This window comes from Muscardinus avellanarius (genome assembly GCF_963383645.1).
Source record: "Muscardinus avellanarius genome assembly, chromosome: 9".
Classification (NCBI taxonomy): Eukaryota; Metazoa; Chordata; class Mammalia; order Rodentia; family Gliridae; genus Muscardinus; species Muscardinus avellanarius.
Genome location: NC_137795.1, coordinates 58544563 through 58565501, shown reverse-complemented (window position 1 = coordinate 58565501; position 20939 = coordinate 58544563). Strand labels below are relative to the sequence as shown.

General features: G+C 41.5%; 1 protein-coding gene across 1 annotated transcript in view; it reads left to right on the top strand.

Moving 5' to 3' along the window:
- Nucleotides 1-2526: 2526 nt before the first annotated feature.
- Nucleotides 2527-20939, top strand: part of ELAPOR2 (endosome-lysosome associated apoptosis and autophagy regulator family member 2) — a gene marked incomplete at both ends in the record, with an annotated part of 173203 nt that continues 154790 nt past the window's right edge. Inside the window, one exon of the mRNA XM_080700830.1 lies at nucleotides 2527-2739. Coding sequence (XP_080556956.1) covers nucleotides 2527-2739 — 213 coding nt within the window. The remainder of the gene's footprint in view (nucleotides 2740-20939) is intronic.

The window sequence follows — 20939 nt, the reverse complement described above, 5'->3', positions numbered from 1 at the left end:
CATTCAGTTAAAAACTCAAAAATTTCTCTGAATATTAACATTATTAATATTAATGTCTTCTCTGGGCAGTGGGATCCCTGATTTTTGTATTTTTTCTGATATTCTTCAGTATTTTCCAAAATATTTACAAAAACACATTATCAGTATATATATATATATATATATATATATATATATAATCACAGAATATATGTGTGTCACATAAATTTCATATCTATATATCTATCTATATATATAACTATATGCCTATATCTATGTATCTCTTTTTCTCTCTTTGGTGCTAGGGATTATCCTAGGGGCATTCTACCTCCAAGGTACACCCCCAGCCTGATTATTTATTTCATTTCTTTTCTTTTCTTTCTTTCTTTCTTTCTTTCTTTCTTTCTTTCTTTCTTTCTTTCTTTCTTTCTTTCGTGGTACTGGGGTTCCTGGAAGCCCTTCTACCTCCGGGCTACACTCCCAGGCCTGTTTTTATGTATTTTTTTTATTTGGAAACAGGGTCTCTTAAGCCAGTGAGGCTGGCTTCGAACCAGCGGGATAGTCCTGTCTACGCCTTCCAAGCGCGGGGATTACAAGAGTGTGCCATTACTCCGGCATTTTTTAAAAAAATTTTTTTTAATTTTTTTTTTTTTTTTGGTGGTACTGGGGTTCCTGAAAACCCTTCTACCTCCGGGCTACACTCCCAGACCGATTTTATATTTTTATTTAGAAACAGGGTCTCTTAAACCAGCGAGGCTGACTTCGAACTAGCGCGATCCTCTTGCCTCTGCCTCCCAAGCGCGGGGATTACAAGAGTGTGCCACCACGCCCAGCATTTTATTCTTTATTTTAAAACAGGGTCTCACTAAGTTGTAGAGGGCCTCACTAAGCAGCTGAGGCTGTCCTCGAACTCCTATCCTCCTGTCTCAGCCTCCCAAGTACAAACAAGCAGGTGTCCCCACACCCGGCTTCCTCTATCAATACATTCAGTCAGTCTCTTGCTCTCTCCATATGCACATAGGTTATGTATAATGAGCATTCATTCTGAAGTTGCTTATCACATTGAATACTTGAAAAACAATGCTACACACACACACACACACACACACACACACACACACTCACCAAGGAGTGCAGAGGAAGAGAGAGAGACTTGTGTTTAGATATGTTTATTAAAGGGCCATAGAAGCTGGGCACTGTGGAGCAAGACTGTAATCCCAGTACTTGGGAGGCTAAAATAGGGAGAAATTAAGTTCCAGGTGCAAGTTAGACCCTCAGCAACTTAGCGAGACCTCATTTCAAAATAAGAAATAAACATAGCTGGGGGTGTAACTTGGAGGAAAAACACCCCTGGATTCAATCTTTGGTATCAAAAAATTGAATATAAATAAATAAATAAATAAATAAATTTAAAAGGACATTACAGACAGCACTCTAGACAAATTCAGGTCAATTTATGTTTTGTGCCCCATAGATTTCTCTAGGCAATCGGTCATCAAATATTTGGACTCCTTTAAAGCAGGATAACTAACTGACTTGCATAATTTTAAAAAAAGGTCTCTTGGGATCCCCACTAGGGAGAAAGGTATTATGTCAATCTTGCTGACCGCTTGATTTCTGCCAGTTGGTTCAATATGTTTTTATTATTTTTGCAGTACTGGGGATGGAAAACAGAGACATCCTGCTGTTTCAGCCTCTCAAGTATTGGGATTACAAGAGTGAGCCACCTAGCCAGGCTCAATATGTTTTTGAATGAAACATAAGAAGTCTATCTCAGTCATGGTAGAGAAGAAACTCTTCCCCAGACACAGAAAAGCTTATTTGCCCAAGGTTACACACCCCCAGAAAATAATACCAGTACCAGCATTAATTAGGGTTACTACCGTTATCACCAGACATCACATCTGCTGTGGGCCAGGCACTCCTCTAAGTGCGTGGTGCACATCAATTTACTTAATCCTTACCACAACCCCGTGGGGGTAAGTAGTATTATTATTTTCACCAAACAGAGGGGGAAACCTGAACCCCAGTACATCTACACCCAGCCCTCGCTTCTCCCCGCCATTTCGTGCAGACCCTCACCACCTAGCCCGCACGGGTCCTTTGGTCCTTTGCAAGGGACCTCCTGGGGCGCCTCTGTGCTTGTGAGTGATGCGGCCACCAGGGAGGTTTTCAAGACCCGCGGACATCGGATGCTCTGATGACCTGCATTGAGTCGGGCTCCATCCCCGGAGCGCGCCTCTGGGGGGCCTGGAGGCCGGGGCCGGCCTGGCTGGGCTCTGCCGCGTCCCGAGGCTCCCTCGGGTGGCGCCCCCCGCCCGCCGAGCCGCAGCCCCCGCCCGGCCCGGCCCCGCCCGGCGCCCCGCCCCCGCGCCGCGCCCGCGTCCCGGTCCCTCCCTCCGGCGTGACGGGCGCCGGGGCCGCGAGCGAGCTCAGCCTGCGAGCTGTCAGCGGGCGCGGGCAGCGCAGCCTCCTCGCCGCCCCAGCCCAGCCCAGCTCAGCCCAGCCGAGCCGCCTCCGCCCGCACCCGGGGCCCGCGCGGGAGAGATGCTGCTGCTGCCGCCGCTGCCGCCGCCGGGGCCCGCGCGGGGCCGGGGCCGGGGCCGGGGCGGGGGGCGGCGGGCCGGGGTCCCCCGCCGCGGGCGCGCGCCGCCCTGGAGCCCCGCCTGGCTGTGCTGCTGGGCGCTCGCCGGCTGCCAGGCGGCCTGGGCTGGGGACGCGCCCCCCGCCCCCGGCCGCCCGCTTCCTCCTTGCCAGGAGGTGAGCAGCACCTGGCCCCTCACCTGGAGTTCGCCCCGGGGCGGGGGAGGGGGCGCCCGTTTATTTCTCGGTGTGCCGTCCCTCCTGGGCTCTTGCCCGGAGGACGGGGGCTTTCCGTTTGGGTTGAGGGCTGAAGTTCCTCGGCCCCGGTATGCTGGCCGGGAGAGGGTGTGTGGCTTTGCTGGGGATGCTTCTGTGATCATGCTTGTGTGTTTGGGGGGCTCGGAAGGACTTTGCGACGCCTTCTTTGGAGATTCAGTTGTGAGAACCTGGGGTCGCAGGAGAGATTTCGGCAAGGGGAGGAGACTGGGGAAGCCCCGCCAGTGGGGTTTGGAGAACTATCTCATTACAGTTTTTTCCAGAGCCCCAGATACCCACACGGGAGGGTTCCCTCCCCTCCCCTCCCCTCCCCTTCTCTACTCCCCAGTCTCTACTAAAGCCTTCCTCCTACTCCCCTGCACTCAGCTTCCCGATAAAGGCCCTGGGGATTTGCTAAACCAGTGTGCGGTGTCTCTTGGCATTCTTCTGGCAAAATATGGATAAGAATTAGGTAGGGGGGCCGTCTACTTGGGCAAGAGGCGGGTTGGTGATGTAGAAAATTAGAAAAGGCAGAGTGAGTCTGCTCCTTTGGGGAGTTTCTTTATCACCTGGCTTCAGCCTTGCAGCTGTGTGTTTTATAGCTTGAGATTACCGTTGATTTACAGCCAAAGAGGATAAATTATGGATGATGAGATTTTCTTCTGCTTTTAGGGGAACGAGACTTAGTGCGCCAAAAATGTCCAGGGGGTGTCGTTGGTACTTGTATTGGGTGATTATCTTTTTAGTGTTCCAGAAAGTGCATCCTCTTAATGAAAATCAATGAGGGGAAGGAAGTAACATTTCTGACCTACTTTGAGTGGTTGCGTTGCAGAGGACATAAGGAATGGGTGCTGTTTTTAGGAAGACTGCTAGGAATCAGGGCGTTGGGTCATTTAAATTTATGCAGCAGAAAATAAGTTAGCTAATAGCCCCCCTGGGAAGAAAAGCCAGAACCTATTTATTTGTGTATGCCATAACTTCTGAATTTTACCCCAGCTTGAATCCAAGGGTATCTATATTCTAGACATCATCCATCATCCATGGATTTTCATCTTCCTCTCCCCACAAGACAAGTCCCAGGACAGCCTGAAATGAAAGAGAATCAGATCAAAGGGTGTACGCAAAGACACAGCAGTGTTGTGATTAGGAGCATGAGGGCAAGCTCTCAACCAACAGCTGTGCTTCATTTCAGAGATTTTAGTATAAATGGTATAATAGTATTCTACAATTTTACTTGTCACCTGGGAACAATCCATTCTTCCATGTTTCTACAGAAAGCCGCTTCTTGGACATCCTCAGTTTGGGATAAGCTTAGTCCCCAACCCCTTTTCCCTGTTCCATTATGCAGGATGCCTGTCTTTTCTAAAGTGAAAAAGGATTGAGCCTCTTATAACATTCCTTCTTAGTAATGAAGCTAATGAAGCATTGCTTGAAACAGGTAAAGGTCAAGGCTAGTCGAGAAGATGCTGTGGTCACTACAGCCGCACTAATCCTTTAGATGAGTGACATGTTCTATGCACATATCCTGGGACAGGACAGAGTATAAGCCAATGGCCTAGGACAGAGACGTGGAGAGGAGAGGCAGGGAGATGGCAGACAGAAAGTTCAGGAAGGCTGTGTTCAGTCCATACCAGCTCTTTTATTGGCTTTAGAAACTACATGTGCTTCATCCCTTATGGTCTCAATTTTGACTTGTTCCTCTGAAAATAGAAAAAAATAAAACATAGAGGGGGATGCTACTGAGCCTGCTTGTGGCTAGGTATGGATTTAGAAATGGTAATGCACAAATCCATTTATATTCTTCCTGATGACAGAGTTGTAAGATCATTGACTGGGAGTGAGAGTTGCTTTGGAAATAGGAGAGGCCTAGTGGCTTCCCAGGGGCAAAATCTGCTTGTTGGTACCTGTCTAACCAGCTGAGCTAATTTGCGGACTTGATTGTTTCTTTATGACATTATTTTTAAGAAGAAAGTAAGGCAGACAAGTGTTCAGGCTTTGAGGGCAAGGATGGGGAGGGAGTGTCCCCTTGAGTTTTGCACTTTTCTCTGAGATACAGCTATGGAAATGTGGGCCAAGATGCCTAAGAATACAGCACAGTTAAAGTAACTGCTCTGCGTCTCTTTCCCTTGCTTGTTATTAACAGAAGTGGGTGCTATATTGAGGGGTTTTAAGGCTGGAAGCTAAAGCCAGCCCTTGAGCATTTAAGACAACGTTGAAGCGTACGGAAAAATCTGGAGGTCATTCTAAATCTTGTTTATCTCCCCTCCCTTCATCACTATTTTTATAAAAGTGGTGATGTTTAACCAAGTTACAAAGTCTAGCAGTTTTCTTGCCTGGCTGTGAAGGAAAGCAATAAAAGAAAAGGAAAGAGAAGCATAGAAAACTGACCTGGGAGTAATCTAGTGAAGTGCCCTTCAAAAATACAACTAGGTTAATGGAAGAAGTTGCATTTAAATTTTTGCAAAGGATTGGACTCTGGGGTGAAATTCAGAGAATACAGCCTCCTTTGTCAAAGTCTGTGGATCGTGGGGTTGAAAAGGAGAGAAAGATGATTGCTTTGGAATGTTCAGCTGGTGAGAAAATCAGCAGGATGGAAGTGCAAGCACAAACAGGAAGTGATAGTTTGGGAAAGAGAAATGAAAGTAAAGTCAACTGCAGTGCCAGCAAATGAAGGACAAGAATAGGATATGACTTTGGTAAATGGTCCCCAAAGGAAACAAAAAGCCAAAACAGGACTAGACATCCCAAAGTACAGAATTACCTGGGGTTTTGTATGGGAGGAGCCTGTAGAGGATATTCTCTTGGCATCTGTCTTTCACTTGTAAAATAATAGTAATAAAAACAGGTGAAGGTCAAGGCCAGCAGAGAAGATGCTTTGGTCACTACAGCCAGACTAATCCTTTAGATGAGCACACATTCTATGTACCAACCTCGGATAGGACAGAATATGAGCCAGTGGCCTAGGATAGAGACATGGAAAGGAGAGGCAGACCTTATCTACTTTATTATGAGGACAAGATGTGATTAATATAGTAAAGAAAAATCTATATAAATATGACAGTGGCTTTTTTTTCTAGGTTAGTAGAGCTAGATATTATTTCTGGAAGGGTCTACAGTGAGACTTCAAAGGTTCGTAGATGAGGCCTATCCAAGTACTGGAACAGGATTTTTAACTCATTTAATAATGGTTTATTTATTTACTTATTTTTTTGGTGGTACTGTGGTTCCTAGAAGCCCTTCTACCTCTGAGCTACACTCCCAGACCTATTTTATACTTTTATTTGGAAACAGGGTCTCTTAAGCCAGGGAGGCTGGCTCTGAACCAGCGCGATCCTCCTTTCTCTTCCTCCCAAGCTCGGGGATTACAAGCGTGCGCCACCACGCCTGGCTCTGGATAATGATTTAATTGGGCTGCCAGAGGAGAACATATGAAGGCCAGCATATGATTCAGTGTTGGAGTAAAGTATTAAAATATAGAGTGCATGAGAGGAAAAAGAACAGATTATATATACATTATTTAAATTTGGTAAATTAAATCACAAGATAGCTGATTCTTAGTTCACTACTCTAAAATCTTGCATAATGTGATTCTACTGGTCTGTTTGGTTCTTTATTGAATGATGACTTTTTGCCAACAGTTTTTATTCCACAGACATTAATTCAGCTTATACTATGTTGCAGGAAAAATGTCATGATGTTAAATTACCAATTAAAAATATAGTTTATGTGGGTAAGGATGAGATATATATTGTAAACAATTTCAGTGAAGGAATTTGGTTCCATGAGGAGAAAAGGACAGTCAGATTTACTGGTGAGAATCAGAAAAGGCCTTAAAGAGGAAGTAGATGAGACTTGAAGGGACAATAAGAACTTGCCAAGCAGACAAGGCCGAGATGTGAGTGTGGGCTCACTGTGGGGAAAGATATTTCAGGTGTGGAACATAGATTGGAGAAGGGTAGTGTTATGGCTTGAATGTAGAATGTCCCCTGGAAACACTCATGTATTGGTAGTGGAAAAAATGTTCAGAGGTTAAATAATTAGATCAGGGCTCTAATTTCATTAGTGGATAAATCCACTAAGTGGTTAATAGTTTGGATGGGCTTCCTGAGTGGTATTTTGGTGGGTGGGGTATGGCTGGAGGAGGTAGATCACAAAGGGCACGGCCTTGGGGACTGTACTTCTTCCTGATCCTTTCTGTCTCACTCTCTGCTTCTGGCTACCATGATGTGAGAGTGGCTTTTCCCCACCAAGTGCCCTGCCAGCCAGTTTCTGCCTCAGAACCAGCTGACTATGGACCAAAACCTCTGAAACCCTGGGCCCCCAAAACATTTTCTTTTCTAAGTTGTACTCGGCAGGCACTTGGTTCACAACAACACAAAAGCTGACTATGACATGCAGAAACACAAAATTGCATTGTGTTATAATTGAAGTATAATGTACAATGAGGAGTTTAATGAGAGATGAATCTGAGAGGGAAGCAGGAGCCTGATGTAAGGGGCCTCATGTCCAACTAAAAAGCTGCTATTCGGCCGGGTGTGGTGGCGCACGCTTGTAATCCCAGCATTTGGAAGGCTGAGACCAGAGGATCACGGTTCGCGGACAGCAACTTAGACCCTGTTTCAAAATAAAGAATAAAAAATAGGGCAGGGGGTATAGCTCGGAGGTCAAATACCCCTGGGTTTTATCCCGAATCCCACCTCCCAAAAAAAGCTGCTATTCATTTGATAGGTGATGGAGAGCAATAGAAGATTAAAAAAATGGGAATAATATGCTATAGTCTGGGTATTGATTTGGAGGCCCCATTAGAGATGTGGGAGAAAGAGGTGAGACTTGCTAGTAGATGATTGCGATAGTCCAGGAAGAAGATATAAGGGCCTCAGTCAAGAAATAGTGATGAAGGTTGAAAAGAGGTCGTGGTTAGAAGATAAAATTGACAGTAAGTCATTTGGGATGGTGAGGGAGTGAGAGTTTCCAGGTTGACTAGAGGAGGATGACTTTAAACTCCAGGAGAAAGAATGTGAGGAAAGAGATGAGGAGCTTCGTTTTAGAGAGACTGATGTTGGCTGTCATGGAGTAGAGTTGTTCGGTTAGCAGTCAGGTTATTGGGTTCTGTTGCTCAGTAGAATGGTCTGGCTGGTATGGATACCTGAGAATCACTTGAATGAGGAAGGTGGTGAAATTACTGGATTGTATGAGATTATCTGGGGAGTGAGAAGAAAGGTCAAAGCTAGGATTTGGGTTTACCAACATTATCGAAAACAGAAATCTAGGAGTTTCCAAAAGAGACTCACAGGCCATGGTTAGTCCAGGAAAAATGTAGCAGTATGAAGTTGTGAGGGAGGGAGAGCAGCCTTTGAAGATGAAAGGGGCAGTTGTGTGTCCTATGTTCAAAGAAGTCCTAAAGATGAGGAATGCAGAGAGAAGACTGGCTTTGGTAACAATATCGCTGAGTGCTAGAGTGGTTCCTGTGGGGTGGAGAGATGCGTTGATACTAACTGGGAGGTGAGGCAGTGGTGATAGGGTAGAACTGAATTGCACGGCCTTCCTAGATTTGGTGAGGTTTTGAGGCTTCCAAGTCCATACGAATCAGAAGATTGGTGTCTCTGTCAACATTCTCACTGTTCTCATCCCAAAGACCTGACCACACAATGTAGAGACAGGAAGGCTTATTTCTTCACAGTTTCTTGGAGATTCTAGGTTCATTCCATGTGAGGCCAAGATCTAGAGTTAAGGGATGGTAGTGGGAAGCAGAGAGGGAAAGAGTGAGGCTCTGCTCTCACACCAGAGACCAGAGAACCAGCAAGTGAGGGGAGTCAAAGACACAAACACAGTGTCTTATTCAAAATTTTGCTGTTATAGGCTCTTTTCTCTAGGTAAGTGATTTTCAGAGTGTTCTTTGAGGATCAGCAGTATCAACACTGCCCAGAAACTTATTGGAAATAAAATCCCCAGGGAACCACCTTCTCCAGTCATAGCCCACTAGCCTAGGTTACCACCCAGATAAACCCATCACAGTGGGCTTACTTGCTGATGAGATTATATGACTTAACTATATCAACCATGAGCTCTTCAAGGGACATTCTGTATTTGACCATAACAACTGATAAATAGCTGTGTTTTCCATTACACACTTTGAAGGCAATGGTATCCTTTGTTCAGGAACTCTCTGAAAGTCATTGGCTATGGGGGAAGGTGACAGAGATTCCAAAGGCACACTGTCACTGAGGGAGTTCCGCCTCTGCCTCTGTTTTCAAGGAGTTAGCACAATTAAGTTCGCCTGTTATGCTTGTGGAGGTGAATTTCCCATTTCAAATTCTTATGCTCAGAACCATTTCTCATGTTTTAGGCAAATGTGAGCAAGTATTCACACCATCAATATTTACAATGTAAAACTAAGAGTTGACAGATCTGTGAAGTGTCATATTTTAGCACAAGGGATAGAAATAGCAGAGCATGCTAGAGAGTGGCACACTTTCCTATCACAGTGGATTCTTCAGCAGCATCTTGGATTTTTATTCTTTATTGTCAGAAAACACCACTCATATTTTGGTTGCTTTATACTTCCCCTTGAAAAAACCTACATGGGTAATTCTCATTTTTTTAAATCTTTCTTAATATGTTACATGTGATGATTCAATATTTAATATATATTTATTATGTACTCATATACCAGGTACAGATGATAAGATGATGGAAAAACATATGGCCCCCTGCCTACATAGAGCTTTATAATCTTGTGAGGGCAGATTCAAAACAAACTCTCACGTCATGTAATTACTTCTGCCCTAAGTGTGAGGATGGAAAATTACTGTGTGCAGTATGAGAGTGTTGCACCCTAGATAAGGGCAAGAGGCAAGGAGACTGATTCCCCAGGAAAAGCTGAGACTCAAAAGATGATCAGGAATTAGTTGGATGAAGGTTGTGGGTAGTGATCATAGAACATATCAGACAGAGGAAGCTCCCTGGACTAGATCAATTTCTATATTCTCCTTTTGCACTACAAAAGGCAATGCATCTTTTCTCTGATGTACTCACAACCTCCGATTTATTCTCTGGCATCCATATACTGTTGTGCAAGTGTTTCATATACACCAGGCCACCCTCTATGGATGAGTGAATTGTGTTCTGTACAAAGGCATGTAGTTGAGGGGAAGAAAGAGTTAGAATTCATCCAGAGCTCAGTGAGCCCAGCTGTCTTCCCTGGAAGAGGGTACCATGTGCTTTACCAGGAATTTTGAACAGGAACCTATTTAAATCATCTCATTCAGCAAATAGTGATTGAATATATTTTTGTTTAAGGTACTTTAAGGCTTTTAAAAATAAATAAATAGGCTGGGTGTGGTGGTGTACGCTTGTAATTCCCGCACTTGAGAGGCTGAGATAAGAGGATTGCACAGGTTCGAGGCCAGCCTCAGCTACTTAGTGAAGCTCTCAGCAACTTAGTGAGACCTTGTTTCCAAATAAAATATAAAATAGGTCTAGGAGTATACCCCGGAGGTAGAAGGCCTCTGGGTTCTACCCCCAGTATCACCAAAAAAAAAAAAAAAAAGTAAATAGGTATTCTTTTTTGCAAGCACTAATCACCATCTTAAAAAAGTAGTTGGCATTTGATTTTTCAGTTATACAAAGAAATTGATCTTTTTGGTGCATTTAATCATAACTGACATCTCTCAGTTGAACAAAATTTAAGACTTTGAAATAAAAACCCAGTGATAAGAATATACTGAATTTTATTCTAAGTTTACAATTCTGTATTTGAAGAAACCATTATTAGTCTTATTCAAAACTTTGCCGTTATAGGCTCTTTTCTCTAGGTAAGTGGTTCTCAAAGTGCTTGAGAACCAGCTGTATCAACACTGCCCAGGAACTTGTTGGAATTGCAAATTTGTGGGCCACACACACAACCTACCTAATCAGAAACTGGGGTTGAGACCCCAATTTGTGTTTGACCAGCCCTTTGGAGGTTTATGGTACATTTTGCTAGGAGAATCACTGCCTTTAGATAAAGGAATACAGTCTAGTGGCCTGAAACCCAGGGAACTGATTCATTGCTAAAATTCCTTTAACTGTTACCCTACCTGATATCCTGCTTCTGCAGGGCATCTTAGAAATTCTTTAAATAATCGTATCAAGTGGAACAAGGGATCCTCCATTCCTGTAAAGTATATCAGCAATCATTTCTCAGTTACCTCTCAACTGGTGATGAACAAGGATGCAGAAGATAAGATCACTAAGCTCCAGGAACTCATAGCCTGATAGATGAAGCAAAAATGGAAACTAGTGAGTACTTTTCCTTGAGATGGGCATTAGAATGGAAAAACTTTACCAGGTGATGCTCAGCCTTCTTGGTAAATGTTTTCCAATGTTTGCTACTTACTGGGGGGAGGGTGTTATTTACATTTTGCTCTAACTGCCAAGACCTACAGTGTTACAAGAAGTAGTATTGAAGCTAATAAAGGTAATTCCTATCTGTGCCTTGCTGCTGGTTTATGTGATCTTGAGCAAATCAACCTCTTTGTGTCTTCACTTGTCTGAAAATGGTAGTGGTAAATTCCGCCTTATCTACATTAGAGTTGCTGTGAGGATCAAGCCAAGGCATTTGAGAGCGCTTCGCTTTGTGAATTCCAGTGCAGTGGGCGGTATTAGTTATTCTCATGTAAGTGAAGAGCAATCTTGGAAAGGGGTTGAAGAATGAAAGAACTAGAATGTGAGTAGGCAAATTTATTTACATACCAAAGTATGTTGCAGGAGTATTTTTTTTCTTACTGTGGAAGCTGTGTGTGTATTGCTCTGTCATCACTGAAACTCTTGCTTGGTTTCCAGCACACTATACCCTCTGGCTTTTCTTTTATCCCACTGTAATCCTTTCTCATTTGTTGCCAGTCCTCCTTATCTCTCTGACTTCTTCACATTGGTGTGTTCCAGGACTCAGTCCTTGGCCTTCCCATCCTTTCTATTGTCATACTTTAGTGCTTAGCATGCATTCTCTTGGATTTAAATAACATCTGCACATAGATAGTGCCCAAATTTATATTTCTTGTGTGGACTATGCCCGGATTCCCTTCGCACATAGCTTTTTTTTTTGGTGTGTGTGTATGTGGTACTGGGGGTGGAACCCAGGGGCTTTCTACCTCCGGGTTATACTCCCAGACCTATTTTATATTTTATTTGGAAGCAGGGTCTCAGTTGCGGAGAGCCTCACTAAGTAGCTGAGGCCGGCTTCAAACTTGTTCGATTCTCCTGTCTCAGCCTCCCAAGTACTAGGATTACAAGGATGTACTACCATGCCTGGCTTCACACATAGCTTCGTTATCACCACTTGGATAGGTGCCTCAAATCTGACATGTCCCAAACTGACCTCCTGATATTTGCCCCACCTTTACTCCTTGTAGTTTTCCCCATTTTATTTAATGACAGCTGACAGCTCCTCCCTTCCAGTAGCTCCATTGACTTATTTTTCTTCCACATCATACATCTAGTCTATAAGCATATTCTCTTGTCTATGCTTCAAAATAGCTAGACTCAAAATGTTTCGTCACTTCGTGACTTTTGAGCCATATCACCATAAAATCTTGCTTGGGATATTGCTATAACCTCCCATCTTGATTGTGCAGCTCAACCAAGAGATAACATTCAAATGTAATTTTAAAAAATTAGTCTGCTTCAAACCCTTATAAAACTTCATTCAAGAGTAAAGTTTCGAGGATAGCTGCTCAGCCTCAACACTATCTGGTCTCTGTGATGCCTGTAATATCACCTCTTATTATTCTTCCTGTCTTGGTCTGGTTTGTGTTGCTCTAACAGCATATCACAGACTGAGTCAATTATAATAAACAGAAATCTGTTTGACTCATAGCTCTGGAGATTAAGACGTCCAAGATGAAAGATTCACTTCTAGTGAGGGCCCTCTTGCCATGGCACTCCATGCTGAAGGTGGAGTAAGAGGGAGAATTCATGAAGGAAATATTTACAATGACATTATGCACGTATATGAGAATACCAGTGCCGATCTCAGTATCTTGTATGGGGAAGGGAAGAGTGGGGAGGGAGCTGAGGGAAAGCCCACAAAGTGCTGTGTACATGTACATCACTATCACTCTGAACTACACATATGATGTGAGAATATAATGCACATATATATGCATTATATATGTATGTGTGTATGTATGTACATATGTATGTATGCATGTATGTATATGGCATGGGAGAAAAAGAGAAAAGCCTGAACTTGTTCTTTTATAATAAACTCACTCCTGTGATAATAGCATCAAATCCTATTGTAGAGTGGAGCCTTCATGACCCAAGCTCCTCCCACTGGGCTCCACCTCCAAATACCACCTCATTGGGAATCATGTTTCCAACATGTAAACGTAAAGTGCTCCTCTATTTTTCATTCTACTTCAGTCAACCATCCTAATCTTCTCCTGGTTCTTTCCAGAAAGACCTTTCTCAGGGTCTTTGCACTGGCTCTTTGTCCTTCTGGGATCTTCTTCCATCAGGCATTTAGTAGGCTTTCTCCTTTAGGCACTCAGTTTTCTACTCAGTTGCCATCTTCTCAGCCAAGCTTTCACTGGCCACCTATTTGACATTGACGTCCCTCTTCTCTATCCTAATTTCATGCTTTTATTTTCCTCTATAGCAATTGTAGCATCTGTAGCACTTGTAGCATCTGTAATAAAATATAATCACTTATTTTGTGATTTTATTCCTTGTCCAGTAAATATATATATATATATGCATATGTGTGTGCATATACACACATATGTGTATATATATACACACATATATGTATATATACACTCACTCTTCAAATATATTTATATTTGAGCAGTGCCTATTACAAAGTCAGTGAAGTAAGTAATCAATAAAAACTTGTTTGATGCATGAGTAAATTCAGTTTTGTATAATTAGGTTGTTTTTAATTCTTCATAGTAGAACATTTTTACAGTGAACAGTAATTTTAAATTATCTGAATTGCTGAATAGCTTAAGATAGATTACTTGCAGTAGAAATCTTAGATTGAAAGATATGAACTGCTTCTCAGCCAACATTAAAAAAATATTTATTTTACCAATAATAAATATTGATGGTGGAAAATATTAATTGGTATAATTTAATGTCTTTAATCACTAGTGAGCTTTGGTCACTTCAAGACTTTGCTGTTAAAGGCTCTTTTCTCTAGGTCAGTGGTTACTTTTTGTGGAATTTCTGTTTAGGTATTTCTGTTTTTCTTAGGTATGTGAGCCCTTATTAGGGTAAAATAGCATATATAATTTGAAAATATTTTCTAGATTTTCCCCATCTCTATGTTTTGGATACATAATTAATATTCAGAGAAAGCCATTATCTCTTTAGCCCATTAAAATATAAATGGGGTGATTTTCCTTAACATATTAAAGAGGAATGAATTTTAGTTTTTTTAAATGAATGTTTGATGCATAGTACCTTATTAAACTTCTATACTACATGAAGTCTCTCCTGTATTTGGTTGAGAAAAATACTGAAGCAACTGCAAAGTGACTAAGAATTATTGGATTTGGAGTGACTTTTTTTGTTCTAAGACTGGAGTTTTTTTTGAAATTTCAAGACAGTACTACTTGATTTTCTGTTATTATTCAGTGGCTAGTTTTATGTTTATTTCTTTATCTAACATTTAGCAAGTTCATATCATATATTGCACTCATAGTAGGATAATATATGATTATAGTATAGCTGGATTAAATGATGTGATGTATTTGTGCACAGGGAGGGCACTATAGCACAGAGAAGGGGCCACTAAGATCAGATTGAGGAACCCTGGTCAGAGCAAGTGATGTTTCAGCTGGATGTATTACACATGCAGAGTTTTAAGTGCTCAGGGGATATCAAACAGTGCTCCCTGGAGACCACTGGATGTGCAGGAGTGCAGCCAGGAGACAACTTGGGAGCCATGCGTGGTGAGAAGTAATTGAAGCTGTTGATACTGTCTCGGGGAACACAGTAAGAGCAGTATGTTGCTGGAGAGTGCTTGGGGAAATGCCAGCATTTAAGAAGTGAGCAGAGCAAGAAGCATTTAGTGATCCTGAGAAGGCCTAGCCAGTGGAGAGTGATTAGCACAGAAGTTGGCTAGAGGTCAACAGGAAAGACATAGCAATCTGGAGTATGGTAAAGACATGGTGATTTTTGATATTCAGCAAGGCATTTGGATCATTCTCATACTATTGTGGGAAAAATGCAGAAATTTGGGATGAACAAAGTTTTAATATTAGGCAGATTCTTGCCTATTTGAACTAATGTTCACTAGGTTATTACTTTAAGGAAGTGATGCTAAGCTGGAAGTTCTCTGATGCAGCGTCTTTGGGTGTAGTGTCTAATTTCTGTTACTGTTTTACTCCTACCATTTTAACCATAATTTGGTTTTTGAGAAGGCTAACCAAATTTTTTAAAGTCGAAAGCTGGGAAGGATGCCTAATGAGTTGGAAAGCAGAACTGGGATTTGAAATGATTTTGAAAGGTTAGAATAATGAGCAAACATAATTAGTTTAAATGTAGACTGTTCTTTTGGGTTATGAAAATTACATGTTTAAGCATAGGATGGGGAAATCTTCAAAGTACTTTTGAATCTACAGATGTTACAAGACCTCTAAAGCAGTGATGGGGGTCTTAGGTTTCACTGGTATAAGCAGAGTGCTTGATTCATGGAGGGAAGACATTTATCTTAGGTCATGAATTCAACTTAGGTTTGATATTTAAAGAGGGATGTTGACATAGGATGACAGTGGCTGAGGTATAAATGAAGAAGGTGGGTTATTTGGAAAGTATTCTGCATGAGGATTAGTCAAAGGATTTGGGGTGTACAGCTTAGAGAGACTTAAGGGGTTATGATAATGAAGGTCAAGCATATTTAATGTGTCACTTGTAAGAAGCATTGGTGAAATGCTCATTTAAAGGTCAGGATGTGGATTAGTAGGCAGTAGTTAGAAGAATGCAGAATTGAATTCCTCTGGGAAAGTGCTTTGTATTTGAAGGAGCTGCTTCTTTGTACTCAGAACATTTCAGGCCTCCTTCTTCCAAGGGACTGCAGGTATGGGTTCCATCTATGGGAACACTAAGGTCTAGTTGACTGCACTGTACCTGTATTACCATGGTAGGTTCAAGGAGCACTTCAATGACTCCCGAACGTTATGTCAGACCTACTATAACTGGCCAAAGATAAATCTTTGCCCTTGGTGCTTTAGTCCTAGGACACATTCTTTCTTATTCTGTCATACTTAGCACTCTAGTCTACGCTTGCTACAGCGTAAGCAGAAAACAATGCCCTTTGGTGTTTATCATCCTAAAATTGAGAGCAGAAAGAATTGGACATTTAAAATTTAAGCATAGTGCAGACTTCTATTTGATAATTCTTGAGCATATCAATAATGCATAGTAAGAAATAACTTGAACCAAAGTAACATTGATGCTTTAACATACACGAGCCTATTATGCCAGGGAAGTGCCTCCCTAGCTACAGAGCAGATAAACATTAACATTGTTTGCTCTAATTTTTTACATTTGTCACTTTTTAAAATTAAAGCAGCATACTAGCATACTAGAAAAATGAAGTAATAAAAAACCCATAATCCCACCAAATAAGCATACCACTCTTAATAACTTAGCATTTCTAGCAGGAATAATAAATATGAAGAACAATAGGCAGGTAAAATTTTAAGTGCATTTTATGTATTAATGCAATTATCTACACAACTCTAATGAGCTCAGTCAGTCCTCATATTTTCCAATATAATTAAGTTGTTTGTGAGCCCAGGCTGGTACCTAGCCTACACTCTTAATCCTCAGGCTGTACTGCCTCTTTCACATGTACCAACTGTCCTTTGCACGTATTTTGTTATGAATATCTACATATGTTTATAAAATGAGGATATTCTATACCTATGGCTTGGTAATTTTTTGCATCTAACAAGGTTCTGTAATAAACTTATTCCCATATTTTGGCTTATTAAGAATTTTATTTAGTGCTCATTATAAATATTTGACTTTGTCCTATGGATAACCAGTTTTTATAAATAGTGTTTTGAAATCCATAATTTTTTCTTCCTCTGTTGGTTTATTTTTGGAATCACCTGTTGTATATGTGGGCATATACACATATACTTTGTAATCTATTGTTTAACATATAAAATATGTGTTATACACAAAAACATTTATTTGATTTATTTTGGCCTATTTTCTTCTTTCTGTACTAAGATTGCTTGCAGAATTTTATATTATGGTGTTATATGATACTGCTTGCTCTTCTTTCACTCAAAGTTTTTTTTTAGCTTTTCTTATTTAGTCTTCTGGTTCAACCTGAGAGTAATTTTGAAAGTTTCATAATTTCGATTCTGCTAAATCTCTGCATTTACCTGGGAAAAACATCATCTTTCTGGTATTATCTTCACCTTTAAAGACATAGCTTCAGCTTTTATTGAGGCATTCTGTATTTCTCAGTCTTTGTATTTCTAGCTACTTTTTATGACTGCCTCATTCTACAATTTTACCTTTTAATTGATTTTCTCTGATTTACTGAAAAACCATTGGTTTTGTAAATGAGTTGGATTATCTAGTTGGTTACAAAGGGGTCTTTTTAATTTTAATATTTTGTTAGTTAAGTATCTTTGAGTTTGACGGTAGGGACCATTTATTGAGTAGTTAAATGTGCAGAGCATATTACTTATTTGAATAGTAATCCTCACAGCAATCCATATCTCTACTTTTAGAGCACAAAGGTAATTAATAACTTGCAAAAGATGACAGGGCTAGTCAGCCATAAAGCTAGGATGGATTTGTCTCCAAAGACCTCACTTTCCACTGAACACTGTACCTCCTTCCCCTCTGCCTACACAGAGCTGATCTGTGCTCACAGCTCTGCACTACTGATTCTCGGAGGCTACATATTGACTTTATGTGCACCAAGCAGCTACTTACAACTCTTCCCTAGCAATCCATCATTTTTAGATTTTTCTTCTTCTCAAGGTAGCAATCCCTTTCTCACTTATTTCAGAACTCTTTCATCTTCATGGTAGATGCTAGTTTTCCACACGGAGAGCTCTCTGCTACTCCTAATACCCTTGAGCAAGGTGTGTAGGTGGCTTTTGGTCCTCTTCTCTTTGAGGATGGCATGCCTGTCCAGAATCCCTGGCATAATTTCTTTTGTTAGGCAAATTCCTTTCTTAGGCTAGGCTGGTAAAGGCAGGCTAATCCTTAACTGACCTGTTTTTAGCTATCACTTCCTTTTTGTCCTTCCTTCCAAACCAGACTCTTCATCTTTATTTCTTTAGTTCTCTACTTTTTTTTTTTTCCAACTCAGTGGATTCCGGCTTTTATCTCAATTATTATCCCAAATTTCTTCCCATGTTTCGGTTAATCTTCATTTTACTCTACCTCCCGGCAGCGTTTGACTCTCCTTCCAGCTGCTCCTCGCTTGCTTTCCACGACTCTGTACTTTTGTACTGCTTGCTGTTATGTCGTCCCTCCTTAGCTAGCCACTGTTCTGTTACCTCTTTTCAAATGCTGGTAATCCCAGATTGGTGCTTTTTATTTATTTTTTTCTGTTTGCACTATGTGTGCCACCTCTCAGTAACCATATCCATATTTACTCTTACTTTTATAAAAAGAAGTGTAATAATCTTATAAACAATTTGAATAATTTGAACAAGCAGAAAAGTCAACAATCACCTTCAGTCCCACCTGGAGAAAAATATTGTTATCATTTTTCATCTAGCAGCTTGTCTTACCTACAGCCTTTGTTTAAATTACTCTCTTTTTCGTATTAGGGATTGAACACAAGGGCATTCTATCTCTGAGCTACACCCCCAGCCCTGTTTTACTTTTTTATGGGAACAAAGCCTCTCTAAATTCCCGAGGGCCTAAGTTGCTGAGGCTGGTCTCAAACCTGTGATTCTCTTGTATCAGCCTCCCAAGTACTGGGATTGCAGGCACGTGCAACCACACCTGGCTCTAAAGGACTCTTAATCCAACCTCTATTGCCTAGTTCTCTGTAACATTCCAAAAGTCTATTTATAACCGCTTAAATTATAAAAATAATTATGAGAAGCCATAATCCTTTTTTTTTTTTTGGTGGTACTGGGGTTCCTGGAAGCCCTTCTGCCTTCGGGCTACACTCCCAGACCCATTTTTACATTTATATTTGGAAACAGGGTCTCCTAAGCCAGCGCGCGCGGGTGGCTTAGAACCTGCGAGATCCTCCTGTCTCTGCCTCCCGAGCGCGGGGATTACAAGCGTGCGCCACCACGCCCGGCCATAATCCTTTTTAGGAGGTCATATTCTAATGAAGTGATTGTCAGTTTAGCTGTCTACATATTCAAATTATAGCTCAATAATTTACTTCTAGATTATGAATCTCTGAGAATGGGGTCTAGAACCAGGTTCTAGTGCAAATTCAGGGTTTAGAATCTCTTGTCTAATGGCTGTGTTTCAAATTGCCACTTATTAACACTGACTCTATGCCAGGCCATGTGATGTTCATTCAGTCTTCCAACAAATATTTATTCAGCTCCTCCTTTGTATTTATCCCTAGTCTAGATACCAGGAATACATCAGAGACCAAACACAAGGAGTTCCTGTTCCTATGGAGTTTACAGAATGGTAGGCAGAGATAGACATTATACAAACACATGGCAGGTGGTGGTGATAAATCTAGGAAGTAAAATAAAAGAGATGAGAGGATGGGGGATGTCTGAGGGCCAGGAAAGGGCTTTTGATGTTAGAGCATTTGAGCATTGCCTGAATGAAGAGATCAATAAAGCCAGCTGACAACTGGGGAAAGAGCTGTAGGCATAGGAATAACAAAGTGTGCACACACATGTGGCCTGTTCAAGGAAGAGAGACCCACTAGGCTTAAGGGGAATGAGCAAGGGAGCAATGGCAGAGGGTGAGAACGCAGGGTGGGTGGGTGGGTGTGTGGACTGCGGCAGATCACTTGGTGCTTTTTAGGAAATATGAAAAAAACCTGCATTTTATTCTGAAATGTGAAAGTCATGAGGGTTGTAAGCACAGAGGTCACATGGGTTATAAGTGAAAAGATCATTCAATGGCTATGTGAGAAATACAGTATCAGAGATATGGGTGAGAAAAATGAGGTTTTTAAGGAATTTAGATGAGGCATAGTGGCAGCTTAGATTAAGGTTATAGGAACAAAATGGTAAGTAGTGATTAAGTTCTGTATATATTTTGCATGTGAGATATATTTTATGTATTTTGAAAGAGGTGGTGTGTTGGGAGCATTGTAGTCATCTGCTTTGAGGTCACCTTGTGGTCCGGCTTGGGAGGGGCACAAACTGCCCACTAAAGTGGGATTTGTTTGAAAGTGGACAAGTTTCCAAGGACCAAATGGGAATGATAACCAGGAATCCTAATGGATAAGCAAAGACCATGACAGTTTCCTTGTTTACCCTTTCTTTCCATGATTCATCTGTGACTACCTTGGTGCTCTTCCCTGACTCACCCCATGATTGCTTTGTTATTTCTTGTGATTAATAATATCTTATAATGTTTTGGTTATAACTATCAATAAAAGCAAGATGCTGGTGGAAGAACGGTAGTAGAGACATCTCTCTCCTCCCTGGCCTCCTCAGTTGCCGTGTTGACTCCGTTGCCATTCATGTGAGAGATGACTTTTCATCAGTCAACCAACATCAAAGCCATTCGCTACAGTGGTATACTCTAGTTAAGCTTGCCTTTGCTGTGTTATTAGAGAAAGACGTGCTCAAGGATCAAGCAATATAGCCTATCAGGAGAGTTAGGAGAAGCGATGGAGAAGGTGTCCCAGAGGCCAAAGGCAGAGTGTTGGAGAAGGGGGTGATGGGGCGAATCAAACATTGTTGTCGGAGCTAGTGAGAAGAGTATTGAAAATTGATGTTTAGATTTAGCAAGGTGGGAAATCTTTTCAAAGATCTTGAAATGAGCAGTTTGTGTTGAGCAATAGCAACAGAAACCTGATTGAAGGGGCTTGAGGAGAATGGGAGGTTAAGGAGGAAGGCACTGAGAACAGGTGTTTCTTTGTGGGGTGTTGTTAGGGGTGAAAGTGACAGTAGTTATAGGGGAAAGTACAAAGAGATACTTGGGGAGAGTAATGCTCAGCA